The sequence below is a fragment of the Notothenia coriiceps genome, unplaced genomic scaffold (assembly GCF_000735185.1).
Source record: "Notothenia coriiceps isolate Sejong01 unplaced genomic scaffold, NC01 NC01_scaffold00005557, whole genome shotgun sequence".
NCBI lineage: Eukaryota > Metazoa > Chordata > Actinopteri > Perciformes > Nototheniidae > Notothenia > Notothenia coriiceps.
The window spans coordinates 32,832-51,139 of NW_011338258.1; the positions used below are offsets into that span (position 1 = coordinate 32,832).

The 18,308-nt window shown below is 39.9% G+C and overlaps 2 protein-coding genes and 2 long non-coding RNA genes across 4 annotated transcripts in view; 2 read left to right on the top strand and 2 right to left on the bottom strand.

Moving 5' to 3' along the window:
• Positions 1-187: 187 nt before the first annotated feature.
• Positions 188-10,945, bottom strand: LOC104942984 (uncharacterized). Its single transcript, XR_798068.1, has 3 exons — positions 10,897-10,945; positions 4,752-4,802; positions 188-332 (listed from the first exon to the last, which is right to left on the bottom strand). It is a non-coding gene; the product is annotated as an uncharacterized lncRNA (long non-coding RNA).
• LOC104942983 (uncharacterized) lies at positions 2,758-5,238 on the top strand. The gene is made up of 3 exons (XR_798067.1): positions 2,758-2,929; positions 4,712-4,831; positions 4,923-5,238. It is a non-coding gene; the product is annotated as an uncharacterized lncRNA (long non-coding RNA).
• Positions 10,946-11,078: 133 nt separating the features above from the next.
• On the top strand, positions 11,079-13,830 carry apela (apelin receptor early endogenous ligand). Its single transcript, XM_010768296.1, has 3 exons — positions 11,079-11,162; positions 12,991-13,083; positions 13,413-13,830. The coding sequence occupies exons 1-2, from the start codon at positions 11,087-11,089 to the stop codon at positions 13,080-13,082; spliced, it is 168 nt and encodes a 55-aa protein (XP_010766598.1). The 5' UTR covers positions 11,079-11,086; the 3' UTR covers position 13,083; positions 13,413-13,830.
• A 301-nt stretch (positions 13,831-14,131) lies between these two features.
• The window catches only part of tmem192 (transmembrane protein 192), a 9,729-nt gene continuing 5,552 nt past the window's right edge, over positions 14,132-18,308 (bottom strand). Inside the window, exons 5-6 of the mRNA XM_010768297.1 lie at positions 16,050-16,155; positions 14,132-15,518 (exon numbers count right to left, since the gene is read on the bottom strand). Coding sequence (XP_010766599.1) covers positions 15,404-15,518; positions 16,050-16,155 — 221 coding nt within the window. The 3' untranslated portion in view covers positions 14,132-15,403. The remainder of the gene's footprint in view (positions 15,519-16,049; positions 16,156-18,308) is intronic.

Genomic DNA, 18,308 nt, shown 5'->3' on the forward strand with positions numbered 1-18,308 from the left:
GTGTGTGTGTGTGTGTGTGTGTGTGTGTGTGTGTGTGTGTGTGTGTGTGTGTGTGTGTGTGTGTGTGTGTGTGTGTGTGTGTGTGTGTGTGTTTGTCAGGAAGCATCTTAGCGCTCACACACTCTGGGTAAGTGTTCAATAATCATTTTGATTCAGTGTGCAATGCCGGGTGCTGAACTCACAGATGGAGCGTTCCCAGCTGCAGGTGGTGTAGATGGCCTCTCCGTTCACTGAGCTGGAGGTGCTGACGATCGGGTTCTCTCTCCTGGTGTTCGCCCTCTTCACACTCACTGGGATTCTCACTGAGGAACGTGTGCACTCCAACGGTACGACTGCAAACACACAACCATTTAGTCCCTTTATAGACATTTTTTTACTTTTAGAACACTTTGCATTTCAAATATTGATGAATTTTAAAGATTACTCGCGCTGTCATGCAAGTTTCTAATGGTGTGGGAGAAATAGAGAAACACAATCAATTCATTAGGGCTAAAATCTGATTTGGTCTAATACAACAATGCCGCTAAAATAGCTTACTTCATAAGGGTTATATTGTTTTTGTTAAAGCTGTCAAGAGGTGAGGACTCAAATGAGAGAGATCATTTTGAGACTGTAGTTGGTATGTCTATAATATAAATGTTAAGTATAGTGAAGTATAACAACAATTATACCAATTAAACTAAAGAATGTGTGCATTGAATATACTGTACAGACCTAATAACATAAACACATTCATTATACATAGTTACAATAAGCAAATCTTATCATGTCCAATAATTAAGTAACGACAAAGCAAACTACAGCGTGATAAATATTGTGAAGTTAATTTGAAATTCATTTTAAAGGTGGGGAAGGTAATTTTGGAGAAACCAGCTCGAGTCATGGCTTCCACAGATGACATTTTTGTATGGATTTTTTGTCAAAGCACTTAAGATATTCATCGCTATCGGCATGTTAAGAGCATTCCATGGAATATAACAAAAAGTGTATCTCGAGCCGGTTTCTCAAACTTACCTACCCCACCTTTAACCAGTGGCTTTTTTAATCAACCTAAATCTTTAATTGGTTTTAAACTTGAGCCCTCTTTTTGAAACAGAACACAAGAGTGCTCTTTCAACTTTCCCTGAAACTGATATTTGTTCAGCACTCGGTTTATATTTATCAGACCATCATGATATTACATTTGTTATAGGCAAGGCAAGTTTATGTATATAGCACATTTCAACATAAGGCAATTCAAAGTGCTTTACAAAAGTGAAAGACATTAATAGCATCAAGAAACATATTATAAAATGGCATTTAAAAACACTAATTTAAAAGCAAAGATACATTAATTAAAGTTACAGTGCAGTGTGAGATACACACACCTGAAATGTTTAGCACTGACTCTCAACCATTGATATCTTTTTAGCAGAAATAGTTTTCTATCACCACCCTTTCTTTCTACTTTCTTATTTAACTTGTCCTTTAATTATTTCAAGTGTTTCACGCTAAACGAACCCCAGTTTTGGAAAATTATAATCTGACCCTAAGTTTACCTTGTCTTTCTAGGACTTTTTTGGTATCCTCCGTGAACCAGGGTCTTGCAACCAAAACGGATTCCTGTACCCGATGGTACCATTTTAGTTTTCGCCAAAACTATTCCTCTTTTCTTTAAATGCACATAGTTAAGTTTAACTTGTCTTTTCTAGGACTTTTCTGGTGTCCTCCGCGAACCAGGGTCTTGAAACCAAAACGGCACACGTGCTGTAGGGGATTTTAACCACCCACGAGGGGACTCAACAAGGCAATTCAAAGTGCATTACAAAAATGAAAGAGATTAAGAAAATGGCTTTAAAAAGCAAAGATAATAAAAGTTAAAAGAAAAGTCTTCAGCCTGGATTTAAAAGTAGTCAGAGTTGCAGCCGACCGGCAGGTTTCTTGGAGTTTGTTCCAGATATTTGGAGCATAATAACTGAACGCGGCTTCTCCATGTTTAGTTGTGACTCTGGGGACAGAAGACCTGTCCCCAGAAGACCTGTCCCCAGAGTCAGACCTGACTCTGGGGACCTGAGAGTTCTGGATGGTTCATAATTTAGCAGGTCAGAAATGTATTTTAGGCCTAAACCATTCAATGCTTTATAAGTTCCCATCCTTAATTATATCCAAAGGTCTCCTTTAAAGTCTAATTTCTTTCCTTTTCATATAACTGTTTGTTTCTCTCTTTTCCTAACATCAGTGAGCTTGATTTCCAATTCCTTTGAATTGGAAAAAACAATGAATGTAATGTATTGAAACATCTTTAAAAAGATCTTAACTCAAATGTAAACCCAGCTTTTACTGGAGATATTCAGACACAACATTAATAATGGTTTATGATATATCTTTACATATTTTATGAATACATTATATAATGATTTAATCAAATATTTATATTCTTTGAGTGACTCCTTTTATTATTTTCTCCATTAGAGATGACTGTACGAGCACAGAGTGAGGAGCAGATCGTCTGATTCGAGTTTCAAGACTGAGAATGAAAAACTTCAGAGGGCAGCAGAGGTCTCTTTTCACTTGTCGAATGTTCTATGAGGACATATCAGTCGAAGCAATGTGTGAGAGGGAGTGAGTGAGTGTGTGTGTTATCAGTTGTCAGAACAAAGTCTAAATGGTAACCAGTGAGTGTGTGTATGTGTGAGTGTGTGTGTGTATGTCTGTGGACCTTGTTACAGGATCCAGTATGACTTGTTTCCAGGACGAGGCACAAAGAAAGGTGTGTCCCAGATGTTACACTGTAAAAAAGTTAAATAAACAAACGCCTGTGTCTGCAAACTGTTCAATGACGGTCGTCACGGCTGCTTTCCTTGCTCTTTGAAATCGCTGTGGAGTGAGGACACATCATTTTTATTTTGCAGTTCAGATCTGGAAATACCTGCTGAGATTCTTCCTACAGGTAAGTCTCTAAACCCTCTTTTTCTTGTTTAATCTCTCTGTAGGAAATCTAGTTCAGACTGTGCTGGAAGGGTTTAGGTGGGTTTCAGACATCCAGGATCAATCGGTGGAGCTTACGCAGCATGAGCAGATGTACAGTAGCAAGAGAAATGTGTGAACCACAGGCCAATATGAACCATTCAGTCTGGCAGTGATCATATAACTGCATGGTGTGACGTTGATACCTGCTCAGGTAGTTCAATATGGTCAGGTTAAAGGTGTGATCCCAAAATACACTAAATTTAAAGAAATGTGTGAAGTAAACTTAACCTGAACATTTCAACAAACTTCTGTCACTCAAGATTTTTTCTTAGATTTCAACCCCAAATGTTTTATGTATGCCTTCAACCGGTCACTCATACGATGATACTGTAGTGCATCTCTTAGGGTTGTGATTCTTAAACACAGTATCTGATACTGCTTAGATTGAAGTGAAGTAGATTGTTCCAAGGTTTCAGGCTGAATGAGAAGAAGATTCTGTAATCAAATAAGCCACAAAGTGTTATCAAGAACTGAAGTAATTATCCTTAATGTAAACAGAGACTAATTATGAGTTCGAATATGGTAAACTGATACAACTCAGCACGATATGGAGACTGCAAAGCATGATTAATTATAAAAAAACAAATGACTGACAAAAAGCAAGGATGTGATGCCCTCTGGTGGAAGCTACATGCTACTGCACCTCAAGATGTGTGTAAACAGTAATGCTATGAAAATACTTATTTTTATGTATGCAATGCAAAACATTGGGATATGTGCAGAGAAATGAATTTATTTGAGTTATTTTCATTTAGTTTGTTGACAGAATAAGCTGTAGTTTAATATGAGTTCCATACAAGTAAAGTCCTAATTTTACCCACAGTGTAGCCTACATGTGTTTGAGCCAGTAGCAATCTTTCTGTGCGTTGCTCCCCTCTCAGATTTGTTAAGTGGAGAAAGTAGTTTCGTAACACATTCCCAGCAGCACATTCTTGGTTGACATGTGTAAGGATAAAACTGGTTTGGTTGCACGTGCAAAGACAAAACCATCATTAACGTTATATATATAGTTTGATATTTGGAAACAAAACCACTACAGGTTGAAGTTAGATTCCAGTTTGTTAACCACATGAACCTGAGTGATAAAGTAAATTGTGATGTATAAACAAATCTGCATATTTTAATTCGATTTCACATCAGTTTTTGCCTATTATTAGTTTAATCAAGTAAATGTAATTGTTTATCAAGATATCTTGCTGTACGATTTCCTATTATTTCATTGGAAGACAATAAATGATCATATTGAATAATCTCCGAGCCCTAGATCATTCATTGAGCAATATTTACATTATGTTATACATATTTAAGTAACTTTATCCAAAATGTTGCTAAATGCAAACATATCATGCCTGGATTATATGTAAGACTTTTAATTAATGCATATTGGAAAAACTTCATATGCACATGTTTGCGATATGGAATGAGCAAGACAACTATTTAATTTCTGAAGGACAGTTAAACCTGTCCATGGGTTGATTCATGACCGAATGACAGAATGAAAAGGAATGTATGCCACTATGTAAACTGCTACTTTTTAAATATAAAAAGATTAAGAAGTATCCCTCCTTTATCTCTTTTAGACTATTTTTGCATAAACAGAGTCAACATAATAGGATCACAGAAGAGGATTTGTTAGTTTCTGTGTCAGACCTCGTAGTGTGGAGATGTTACATAAAGTAATGACGTGCTTTGTGTTTGCTAGTTGTGTAGATGGCACTGCCGTTCGACGGTTTTGAGCTGACCTTCATCATCTTTGCCTTCTTCATCTTCTCCCTCTTCAGCTTGGCTTCAATCTGCATCAAACCAGCAGCAAAACATCCAGGTAAACACTCCTCGCCTGCTGTCAGACACACCCAGACAAACGTCCGCTTTTCTCATGCTGCGTAATGAACAATATGTCTGGTCTCTTTCAGAAAACTGTGGCAGGGAAGCAAAGAAGTCACAGCCATTAAACAAAAAGCAGAGAGTGATCAACAAACAAGCTGGAAAGAAACCATAAAGTCACACTCCGAGATCTCTGTCTGGATCTGCTGTACTACAGGGCTTCCAATTTATTAAAGTTCTCATGAATGACTCAAAATTAACATCAGATTAAAGAATGTTATTGTATTGAAAGGTAGCTGTGATTGTTCCAAAAATATGGTAACAATAAACGTGTTTATAATGATGAAGTCTCTGAGCCAGTCTCATACAAAGTTGGGTTATTAAAACTGACACTTGTGACAATTTCAATTCAAATGTACTGTGTGGCAAATGCTTGAATCCAATGTTTGTCCCTCCTGAGTTTGTTAAATTATAATTTTCTAAATCTGCAAATGTGTCTTTAGTATTTACATATGTACCAATCTATTTGCCACCAGTCATACACACCTGCTGCAGCTGTGGCACACACACACACACACACACACACACACACACACACACACACACACACACACACACACACACACACACACACACACACACACACACACACACACCTGCAAAATCTACATTTTGTCTTCAGTCACAATTTGTAGGTCCTGTATCTAGGTGCAAATGTTAGTTATTTATTGGTCAATGTTTTATTAAGAACAAAATGTCATTTAGATTTCCCATGATAGAAAACGCACCCACTAGTTCAAGTTATTAGTTGTATTTACAATCTTGTGTAGCTGGATTGCTGTGAAATATTCTCACATACAAATGCTATTTTGTGGGCAAGCAAAACATGACATTCCACTGAAAAGCACCCTGACAAAAGTTCAATCAGAAAGAAATGTGTGATACTTTTCTCTATGTCCTTTGTGTATTTGTCTCAACTGATGGTCAGAAAACCACAAAGCACCAAGCCGCTGCGTAGACCCAGGGTGTGTGTCCAGAGAAGCCGCTGTGTCTGGGTTAGGATTTAACAAACCAAGTGACTTTTGGCCCCTCGAGCCCTGTTGGGGTGACATCCTGGGGGGTTAAAGGCTGCTCCCTGTTGAGTTTGCCCCTTGACCCCTGAGCCCTCCGTCACTCCTCCGCAGTCAGCCGTCTTGTTGCCGACGCGGAGGGGAGGAGGAGCTCCAGAATAAAGGCGAAGTTAATCAACCGTCGTGAGATCCTATGTATTTCTCCACTGCGTGCATTAGAAGAAGAAAAGAAAAACGCCCGTCCTATTTGTGAGAGCCTGATGGTCCATACTATTAGTGTGTGGATTGGGTGTTCACTGCTGTTCATGTGTATATGTGTATCTACTGAGGTTTGCATTGGGCAATCTGAGATAAAGGGTCTTAAGAGTAATTAAGCTCTGGCTGGCTGCGGCCCCTCATTATCACTGACGACCTGTATGGCATGACAACAGAGAAACTATCACTCTAACGATGGAAAACGAACTGACCCATCAGATCACAATCATTTCTCGTATACACACTGGACTACACCCCAACAAATACAGACATCGCGGCATACAACAGTTCTGCTGCTCATTCTTCCACCTACAGTCTCCTCTGTGTCCACGTGACGGAGTGCATCGGTCAACACACAACTTAGGATTTGTTTTTTCTAGCTCTCGGATTTTTTCAATTGATTTTGCATCACTACATAAAACGGGCCATCAAACATTGGAGTTCAAGATAGATTCCAACAAGTGAAAAATCAGATGTGTAAGACATGGTCATGGATATTGGCTACATTAGCCGTGTTCACACCGAGTACTTTTCACCCGTACTTTTCGCGTTTAGTTCCGTTAGTACCCCTGATGTCGCGTTCACACCAAAAAAATAACTAAGTGCCGGGAACTAAGTACAGCAAAGTACTCGGTGTGAACGCGGCTATTGATAACATCTTCAACATTGGAATGCACAATGTTATACTACAGCAAACAAATATTTTATCGATTAATTGATTCATGTGTGACAGTAAAAAGGTAGTGAATAATCCAAACATTTCCCATCATAACTTCCCAGGGCCAAAGGTGACCCAATTAAACAACTTGTAGTGTCTGTCCAGGACTCTAAGGACACATTTGGGTGACTTTATGTTGAAAATATACACGAACATTGCAACACATTCAACCATGCATTCATGCAACCACACACAATCAAGCTCACATACAATTACTAGACCACCAGTGAAGTATTGTCTTCCTTTAATTCTGACCTCTGTATGTAATTAAGTATTGTGTACAAATGCAACTGTGTACAATGTTAGTTCTGCTCAGTGGAAAAAGAAAGTCTTTTTATGAGGTACTGTTCCTCTCAACAAGTTTTATCAAAGAGGAAGTTCTTTATCTGTGTCCTGTTCAGGAGATGATGGGAGAGGAAGAATAAAGTGAAAATGGAGGAGGGGAGGAGAGGCTGAAGCTTCCTCTGTGGTCGTAAAGATCACAGCTACTAGGAAGACCCTCACTCATATAGCAGAAGCAATAACAGCAGTTCAACTCCTTCCTGAATTACACAGGACAGAGACCAAACAGGAAATAACTAATGGGATATTGCACACTATTTCACTCGTACCCTCACTTTTAACTGAATGATACAAAATAATGACATTTTCAAGTGTCTCCATGGAAGCAGTCGATTCAGCAGAGCGTTGACGTCTAATATTCTGATTACAGATATTCATTCTGCAGTCATCATGTGAACTGTGCCTGTTGGGTTCAACTGTATTAAGGTAAGAGATATTGAGGGATACGAGCTCATTGTGAGTAGTCCGATCAATACAAGGGCTTAAAGTGATGTTTTTGATAGTAATGCTAATACAACACCTGACACTAGATTGCATAAAACGATCAGTCTAATTATCTTGACTTTGAAGATTTATGTCTGAGTGTTATAAATGTGCTCAATTGGTTTGTCCAACGGCTAAAAACTCCAGTCTATTAAATAAACAATGATTCAAAACGGAGAAAAAAAGCCATTTTCAAATGTTTTAAATTTGTGAATCTAGTTAGTTTAAGGAATTGTTCCTCAATAAAGTATTTAAATTATTATTTTAAAAAAGTGTTGATCGCCTGTCAATTTGAAGACTGTTTAAAGCAAAAAACAAGTCATTGGAGGTTGACATCACCTTTGATTCTAGAAAATTCTGACTGACATTGTTATAATCCTTTTACAGGTTTAACAAATCTGGTGGAAAACGCTCATTATTATCACAGAACAGTGGAGCAAGGTTCATTTACGCAGGGCAGCCCTGCTAAGTTACTGAAGCAGCAATAGGAGGTTGCCCTCTGTGTGTGTGTGTGTGTGTGTGTGTGTGTGTGTGTGTGTGTGTGTGTGTGTGTGTGTGTGTGTGTGTGTGTGTGTGTGTGTGTGTGTGTGTGTGTGTGTGTGTCTCTCACGTAGGGGAGTGTTTGAGCAGGCTGGGTAATCCCTGTAAAGACGTATAATCCCCAGGAAGAGCAAATATTACAACACGCTCTACCCAGTCAGACAGAAAACCTGGTGGTATGATTCCCTTGTTTTTGTTTTGCGGGGCAGAGAGAGAGAAGCCGAAACAAACTGAAACTGGCAGCAGTTGGATGCACTGGATACCAGGTGGCTCTGAATGACAATTGAGACGACATTAGCATATTCAAATAGGGAAAAAACTTTTTTAAAAGACAATGGCAGCTGATATGCAAAGTGCAGCTTGCCACAGAAGCGTACTACATACCTTGGCTGAATGTTTGCAGCAGGATGAATGTGTGTGTGCACCAGTGTGTGTGTGTTTGTACATTAGCCAAATCCATGAGGAATCTCTGTTATTTCCAGCAACATTTTTGCAAACACCATAAAGCAATAAAGGCAACATTTCTGGAGACATGACACTGACACATACACACACCATAAAAACAAAAAACAAAAAGCAGAGAGACTCCTTTTGTCTATTTTGGAAGAGTAAAGAGAGCCGATAGTGCAGATGCTTGTTCAAAGTCTCTGAGACTGTTTTGAGCCCCTGGTCCATTAGCGTCCTGCTGCTTCTCTAATCCTCATTCACATGTAATGGCTGACATTTCATCTTAATGTGTTAATTCATTAGCTGTGTGCTGAATGGAGAGTCTCAGTCCACAGAGACGGCTGTAAGCAGACACGCTAATGAGTCCCAACACTTTGCAGTAGTTACGCAGAGCTCGCGCCAAGTGACCTGGTTTACCTGCCGCAAGAAAACCCCCTGGTTCACCCCAACTGGAATGTCACCTGCATGACATGAGGGGCAGTGCTGGGAATTATTTCAATATTTGTTTCAATGTTTCAGAACTAGAGCAGTTAGACTTGAATAAACAACTTTTCTACAAAGCCACTATTTAGAAAATCAAACAAAGATAATGAAATGTTGTCCAAACACAAGCAGCTGTACATGAACTTTGCCTCCAAAAAAAGCCTAAAATGGTCAAAATCTTGATTTAAATTGGGACATTTGTGATAAAATAATATTTTAAAAGTAATAAACAAGACATTTGATGCCAGTTTACCTTTCAATACTTTACTCAATCATCACAGAATTTTTTTTGTAATCCCCTGCTTTTTCAGCACTTAACAGTTTTCAAAAATGAGAAATTCACTACATTTTCAAATCAGGGAATCTTTCCAGTAGACATCTACAAACACACCTTCCCCACACACAGAGAGTCATGCAGAGCGGCAGAGACAGACGGCTTCCCAGACAGACAGTCAGACTTCTTTGAGCATCGTTAGTCCAGTGCATCACTGCATTTCATTCAATCACGACCCCGGCCCCCAAATGCTCGGTGCAAACACACCCCTCCACCACCACCACCACCACCACCACCCAAAAGCTCCAGATGTGTGTGTCCTCCCCGGTGCGGGGGTAGGGGACAACTGAAGAGGAGGGATCTGTCTCTCCCGTCTTTAAGAACCTGCTACTTTCAACATGGTGGAAGAAGTATTCAGATCTTGTACTGAAATAAGTACTTCCAAACAAAATACTTAAAATAAAGGTCTAAAATGCTCATTTTCAATGTTTAACTATCAAATATTATGTTTTTGTATTAGTATGAATGCGGTTTTAATATGTTTTACATTTCATTGCTGTAGATGTTTAAGTACTACTCATATTTAACTCATGTATGTGTTACTGGGTAGTTTTATCTTAAGCTATGCATGATATTCTTTAAGATCACCAATTATTTGAAACGCTACTGTCCTATGAGAATCATATATCTATAAAAGTTAATGAGATCAGAAAAACTGCCATGATCCGTAACATTTTAATTTCTGTTTTTGCTTAAGAAGTAAGGAAATGGTCTCAACTCATAAAGGGTAATTTCATCCGTCAGTTAACGAACATTCAAATCCAACACATCTGGAGGCACTGAACAGGAAAGTGAGGAAAAAATATAGTCTGCAAAGTAACTCGAGCTATGTGTAAGCTAATACTGGCATGTGAGATGCAGTTTAACAACAGTATAAAGTTGTATGAAATATGCAAACGAAAAAATATAAATATAAAAACGAAAATAAAGTACAATTACATTACATTTCTACTTAAAAGTACTTTGGAAAACGAACATCCGGCCACTGACTTCCATCCACAAATTCTTAAATCTTTGCTCTAATTTTCGAAGTGATAAATCAACATTACTTGTGTTGCACACACACAACCTTGCATTAAACTTGCATGCAGGAAAGTGTGTTCAAGGGGCAGTTGGAGGGTAAGGGGGGGCTTCCTGTTGTTTGAATTACCCTCTACATGTGGGGTCAATATGTGCAATGCTTAAGTGTGTGTGTGTGTGTGTCAGGGGTTGAGGTGGGGGCGGCTGTGGGAGCTACACCCCCCTCCCAAAATACTGCCCCCTCCCTCTAAAAGCCATATAAAGGAGGTGGGGGGAATAGGCACCTTTGTCACTTTGCTCTCAGACTTTGGAGACAATCCCACTCTCACTGGACACACAAACATTTGGACACACATTCCTCTGGGACCTACTTGTGATCTTGAGAGAAGAGGTGCTTCTGGAAAGTACTGGATCCTCCCGTGGTTGGCCTTCTAAATCTGGACTGAAACAGAGCAGGAGAAAAAGGAGAACCACACTGAGCATCATCAGCCACAGGGACTCTCCAGACTTTTGGAAAATTGTCATTCACTTACCTCTTCAGGAGCGAACTTCTGCCCAGCCATGAGGGTCTTCAACCTGCTCTACCTGCTGCTGCTGCTCGTTGCCCTTCTAACATCAGTCTCCTCCGCCAGACCAGGTAAGCATCGCTAATCTTTACCCGGTCAAGATATCCCAACTGTTTCAGCAAGTTTTCGTTAAAACCGGCGAAGGGGTCAATTTTGAAAACATACTTCAGAATTGTTATCGTTTTAGCCCGGTGAGGATGCTCTCATATATTGCAAGTTGGAACTATAATTCAGCTAAATCGTTATAACAGCTTTCTAAATCACTCCGCGATCTACGGTAAAGAAGTAACTATAGCAACAGTACTACTTTTCCTCTTAAAATGGGTAACATTAACTATCTTAACTTTCCAAGGGGGAAACTCCAGAACCTAATCATTGTACATTGAACAAAGTACAACTTAAAATAAATAAATATCTCTAACGATACAAGTGTGATATTATACCAAGAGAATCAAAAAATTAATTAATCATCATGGCGGGACGTTGCTTGCTAATGTAATCATCACTATGTGGCGCGTTTACGAGGGTCTCCCAGCAAAATAACTGAAAATATAGCTTCCATTTCGTTACATGTAAATTATATCTAATAGTAAGGCCTTGCTTACACAAAAATAGTGGCATTACCTCGCTAAAAAGCCATACACAAAACACTAATTTACATTGGACATCATAGCCTATGTCTACGTTTTTCAAACAAGCATTGAATGCAACACTTGCATAACTCAGTTTTGGATTACTTTAATATTATTTTCACAAGTTAAAATCGCTATTTAAATGTTAGGTTTTTTTCTTATTATTGGAAAAGTAGACACCACGCTGCTCATGCCTGGCGTAACAGGTGCGCATAATGCTGTTATCTGCGGTGGAGACATACAGCGGTTCTTAAACAGAGAGGCTTCGGGGCTTGAGGTCGTTATTAGGTTCATGTGATGATGGAGAGGATGAAGAAGGAGGAAGAGGGAGGGACGGGAGCAAAGCGCCGACGGGGATCGCACAGTCAGCGACCCCAGAGAGTCTCTTTGTCCCCGGCTGGAAGGGACTCCGGCGCGCTTTTGTTATTCACGGTGTTAAAACGCCATGCAAATACCCGAGCTTTATTAACATGACATGGAGTAGCAGTGCCAAGTGTAAAGAACCCTACCTTCAGGCGTGGGGAGCAGTTTCATTCAGAGGGGAGGAGAGAAGGGGGAGGGAGAGAGGGAGTCATAAAGTCATCTGGCACTTTATCTCTTCCTGGGCTTGGCCAGCAGTCTGTGAACCGCAGGAGTCAAAGTGGAGTTATTATAGGGACGTTTAAAAATAATCATGTGTTAGGTCTGTGTGTCCCAGTTTATTAAAAGGGGGTGCCCTGCTGTTGGTAAATGGGCCCAAACAGTAAAAAACTAATAAAAAGGGCTTATCAATGGTCAACAGAGACTAAGACAGGATTTATTAGTTTCAAAGTTATACTTACTGTGAAAATGGCGAATGTAGGAGGTGATATTTTATTATTTCTGGTCCTATAAATCTCAGGCGTTACCCTACTCAATATGGGATTAATTAGGCCTGTCAGGTGATATGCAGAGGTCCCCCAGCAGCAGACCTAAATGTAGCTTATTAGGGACTTTTACACCTACAATTCCATTATTCAAACAGTTACATCATGCCAGCAGTTTCAACATTTGAAAAAAGTATTTAGCGGGTACATGCCCGGGTGAATTATAAGACGATTAGCCCATGAGATCAGACAAGTTTATGGGCTACTTCTTCCCGTTTCCACATTTAATCTGTTGTGTTGAATTACTAAATAGCTGTTTTATGGTTCGTGATGGTCATACATCTTTTTCTGGTGAATATATGTCTGTTCAAGTAGCTTTTTGTTCTGCATATTAAATTAATCGTCTTTCTTTTTTTTTTTAGATTTCCTAAAATTTAGGAGGAAATACCACAGACACCACTACTGCCCACACAGACGCTGCATGCCTCTCCACTCCAGAGTACCCTTTCCCTAAGGTAAGACATGTTCATGTGTTTCTGTATAAAAAGGTTATGAGCCGGGCTGTGTGAAGCAGGGACCAAAACAGGGTTACAGACCTGGCAGGTGGCATTTAAGAAGGTGTGTGTGATTAGTGGCAGAGGTGTGTAGTCATGCAGAACATGAGTGCAGGGGGAGAAAGGCCCCGACATAAATCTCACTAACGATGAAGGGGAAGGCACGAGTGCCATTAGGAGAGTTGGGGCTGGGGAAGGTTTCAGGTTTAATATGTGCACTCCTGTACTTGTTTTTGTCTCACTCTGAACTCTTTTATAGTATGACACTAAATTCCTTTTTTCTATTACAGGTTAAAGCTCAAAAATGAGGGGGACCTAAGGACAGAAAGAGAGAAGCATCTGCTGTGTGTCCCAAACAGCATGGATGGGTCCCAGTAACAAGATTGTAAAGTGGAGGAGATACCATGAATATGCCATCCCAAGACTGTCATTTGTATATGAAGCTACGAAAGAGCTAAAACAAACTGTCCTCATTCCACTCACTATAAACCATGCAATGTTTGGGCACCCTGGTGGATACGGATCCCAAGCAGCTTTCTTTTTCTTCGTCAAAAGCCAATTTTTTTGTATGGAACAAGATTATGGAAAATGAGCTGCAACAACATCAAATATATACAGAAAAGCTACGGACCAAAGAGCTGGAAACATCTTAGTGACTGCAGCTACGATGAACAGCAAAGTGTTTATAATGCATGTATGCACTTCAAATGTTTATTGAATTATGTGTTTAACTTTTTAATAAAAATTGTATCAATGTAACATTTTGTTTCCATTTGTGTTTCTGTGTTAAAAAAGCAGTTGCAATGATAAGTCAACTAATCAACTGTTTAATTTATTAATAGTAGGTATTTATACAAAAATGGCAAAGAAAATCCCATTTTAGCCTCTAACATAAGGAGATGTATACATTTTCTATCTATATCACATCAAAGTGAATATCTGGGTTTAAGATGACCAAACAGGACATTAAATGGCATTTCCTCAGGTTTTTCACTATTTTCTGTCATTCAATTGACAGAATTAATCAATTAATCTAGAAGAAAAAAATGCAGATTAGTTGATAACGACAATATTTGTAAGTTTCAGCCTATGTTAAAATAACAAAGTGATTGACGATTATTGTAAAATCTAGGATGTATAGCAGACCAATTACATTTAGACTACCTTTAATAAAAGGACCTTTAGTTAATTTTTAAATCAAACATGGCTGCTGATACCTGTGGTACTGCAGATGACTCCGGGCTCCCAGGAGAAGTCACATGAGAAAGGAGTCGTAAATGCAGTGCTCCCTGTAGAGTTACGGACGCCACAGCATAAAGAAATCACAACGGGGCGCAAACACCAATGGCTCAAATGACAACCTCAATATTTCGTTAACGTAGATTCACGTGACTGTTGAAACTCAACACAGAAGAGCCGAGGCGGGATAACACATTCCCACCAGCTCATGTTGACGCGTTAGTGTCTCTATTGACTGAGCCCTTTCTGTAACTGTTCATTATACAAACATAAACAAAACCCTGCCAAACTTACTTGTGTTTCACTGCAGTATTGTGTCAACAGTCACTCCTGAAAAGGTTTAAACATAAATAAAATAAAAGTATAATGTGTATTTGACATATTTATTCATAAGTGATCACAACGACACAAACTCAATGATTGAGGAGATAGAAAAAACTGCAACCAAATAAAGCATTGACACATCCAGACAATTAAAATAGCACTTACGGACATTTACAGCGTTACACAATCTCTCTTTTTTGTTTTTTGTTGACCCTGTTAAGTGACGGCTTCTTGTCTCCTCCTGTTTCTCCCACCCTCTCTGCTCCCCCTCAGTGCAGGTGATCTCTAAAACGGTTTAGCCTCTTCCGTTTCCATCACAGTAACACAAGCGGCAGCACACGTGGGTCACCGGGGGTCGTAACACAGCGATAAAAACCCCTCACCTCTGATCTGTGACCCATGGCTCCTCTCCTCCTCCTCCTCCTCCTCCTCCTCCTCCCACTTGGCCTCTTTAACTGTCCTCCACTTACAGCTCGCCTCCTCCTGCGTTATCTGTCCATCTCAGGTGCCTCGTGGAGGAGCCCTGCCGTCTTAAGACTGTGCGTACAGGTGCTTGTGTGCACAGGGATTTCCTTACTTTTAGTCTCTTATCCAGTGTTTCTTCTAGCTTCTCTTCATCTCTTTGAGACCCACAGATCCCTCTCTCCTTTCTGTTTGGAGAGTTGAGTGTTAAAATGATCGGGTTCACAGGGAGGAGGAGGAGGAGGAGGGACTGTGGTCAGTGCTGAGCCGTGAGGTTTAGCAGCCTCTTGCTCAGTAAGATGTTGTGTTGTTTCAGATACTCTATGAGGTCGGCCTGCTTCTCCACCACCTCCTCCAGACTGGAGCCCTCTCTGTGACACAAATAAAAACAAGAAAAAGCCTTTTTGTAATCTGCACCCTCGCTAGCTTCAATTTGCTTATGGGTAAAGCGGGGGATACTCTAGATCTTATTATTGTTCACAAACCATTCATAAATGAGCTCAAAAGCACGATGATTTCCTATCAAACAAATGATATCTGTATCGACAGAGACAAGGCTTGTTTTTTCTATATGCTTTGTTCTGGATTTTTATAGCTTTATCCTTTATTAAAAAGGGGCCATATCGTAGGTTGGTGTTACCAAAGCCTGACAGTATATTCCTGTGTACCATACAACACCATTCATCTCCAAATACTATTAACTATTGAACCACACTGTTTAACTGGGGAATATGTTGTTTTATCACCATGAATGTGTACGGGTACTTTATTTAGAGTAGAAACATTTCGTTTGTAGAGTTTTTTGTAGAGTGACGTAATCTTTTCAGCACTTTAGAATAACATGGTGCATCTCTTTAAAATGGAAATGATGTGTGTGTGTGTGTGTGTGTGTGTGTGTGTACCTGAAGCCGGTCTCCGTGGTTAGGCTGCTCACACTGTAGTTGTGTGAATGTTCTTCTTGGCTCACGTCTGGTGCAGCTCGCTCCCTGTTGAACCGCATCACCTGGACTAAAACCACAAACAAGAACATCTCCAGTGACTTCTCTTTACACCACCTCAAAACCAGTGTTTTATCTTGTTAGCTGCACATAAAGACATACAGACATTATGTAGCAATGAGAGGCAAACATTAACCACTCAGGTGAGAAGATGAACACATTTGTTTTTTTTACTGTTTTCCGTCCCTCTCCCTCTCCTAAACACACACAGGCTGTTATATCCTGCACTTAGACCTTATGGGCTGCCATATCCTGCACTCAAACCTCTAATTCTCCCACCCTAAACATACAGCTGTGGTTAGCAGCAAGGTGTGGGGTTCTCCTCCTCCAGCTACCAAGAGACAGAAATATCGAATGAAGATAAGGCCGTGGGGCGTGTGAGAGTTTGCAGGGTCGATGGTGTGAGGAAGGGCTGAGTATTGATAAGACTTGAGCGTCATTAGCCAAAAGGAAATTGTCAGGGAGGTTCTAAAGAGCGCTATCTTTACTTTGCTGCAGTGAAGCATCTCAGCATCCACAATCACACACAATCTATAGAAATACTACACATTCCTGCATAATGAGGCCCTAAATCTGTGACTGTATGTGTGTGTGTGCGTGTGTGTGTGTTTGAGAGTGTAAATACAGCAATAGTAAGCAGGTCTGTGTGAGACATTCCTAAAAGGTTTGTTTCAGAAATGACAAAGCAGAACACTAACTGCGCTAAATAAATACCAACAGAGTACAATATCTAAAGCAGCTTACATTGTTTGGTAACACTTTGATCTACTACTAAGGCTCACCTGTTATAAAATCTTTTAGTTAATAAATGTCTAGAAGGTATGTTGCAGTTTGCATATAGTAACTTGATAGCTCCACAAAATCATGAATTTAATTTGCACATTTACAATTTAATAAAGGATTATCCAGAAACTCTGACATTCGAGCTGTCCGCTAGTTATTTTGCATGCATTTCAGCCGGTGGTCTTTGTGGCTTTAAAAAAAAAAAAAGTTTTTACAAAGGTTATAGCGATGTCAAACATTTATTTTCACTCAAACATTGGTTGGTATCACAGTAACACAGCTAAAAGAAAATATATCACCAATCTTTTCTAAACTTCCTCTTACTTTGTTTAAAAAGGATTCATTGCAATCAGCAATACTCACATTTTTAACTTGGGGATTTTGAGTGAAACACATGCGTTTAATGATTTGTCAGCTTGTAATTATCCATGCAATAATGCCTTGGAGGTGTGTATTATGATTTAGTATTTCCTTGATTTCGTTTATCTAACTTGGCCTATTAATATATTGAAGTGCTTTTATTGATAGCATCAGTGCAACAGTAGTTAGTGATACCGACTGTTGTGTAAAGTTACACTGAGAAACATTAATTTCCCCGAAGAGGTCAGTCTGTGGAGAGCAGGGGGCTCAAACAGAGAGAGATGGACGTATGGACGGAGCGAGCAGTGTAAAGGGAGTGACACATTTCACACGTCACTGTTAGAGACTCACACACTCACACAGACAGTGCTCAGACTCCCCTCAGATCAATCACACATTATGAAGTGCACATTTCCAGGTGATTACAGCAGAGCTGCAGAGGTGCTAACAGCTAATGGTATCACATGTAGTGCTCACAACTCGGCAATGCGTGGATCAAAAAGTCAAAGAGCTGGAAGGAAATGGATCCCAAAAACCACGGAGCCTGACCCAAGACGAAGGAGAAGAGCGGTGTGAACACATTAGCTGCAACACGGGACATGAAAGGAGTTCAAATGTATGCAGGTCTACAGTCAGGTGGGAGAAAGATATCCGGCTCATGATCCTGTGTCACGTGCAGAGGATGGAGATGTGGGAAAAGTGACCCAAGGAGAGCAATGTTCAGCAACGCACATTCAAAACTTCTAGTATAAAGAATAGATGTCTAAGTACCTGAGGATGAATGAATACAGGACATACATGCAGTGAGCATAGTGTGGGGAAGCATAAGGCTGCTGTGTTTTCGTTTGAGTGTTAAAACAAAGCTGCAATAACAGGGGAACTGCTTTACAGTTTGACTTAAGTTAGTTCGGATGTATCAAAGACACAGTGTGTGTGTGTGTGTGTGTGTGTGTGTGTGTGTGTGTGTGTGTGTGTGTGTGTGTGTGTGTGTGTGTGTGTGTGTGTGTGTGTGTGTGTGTG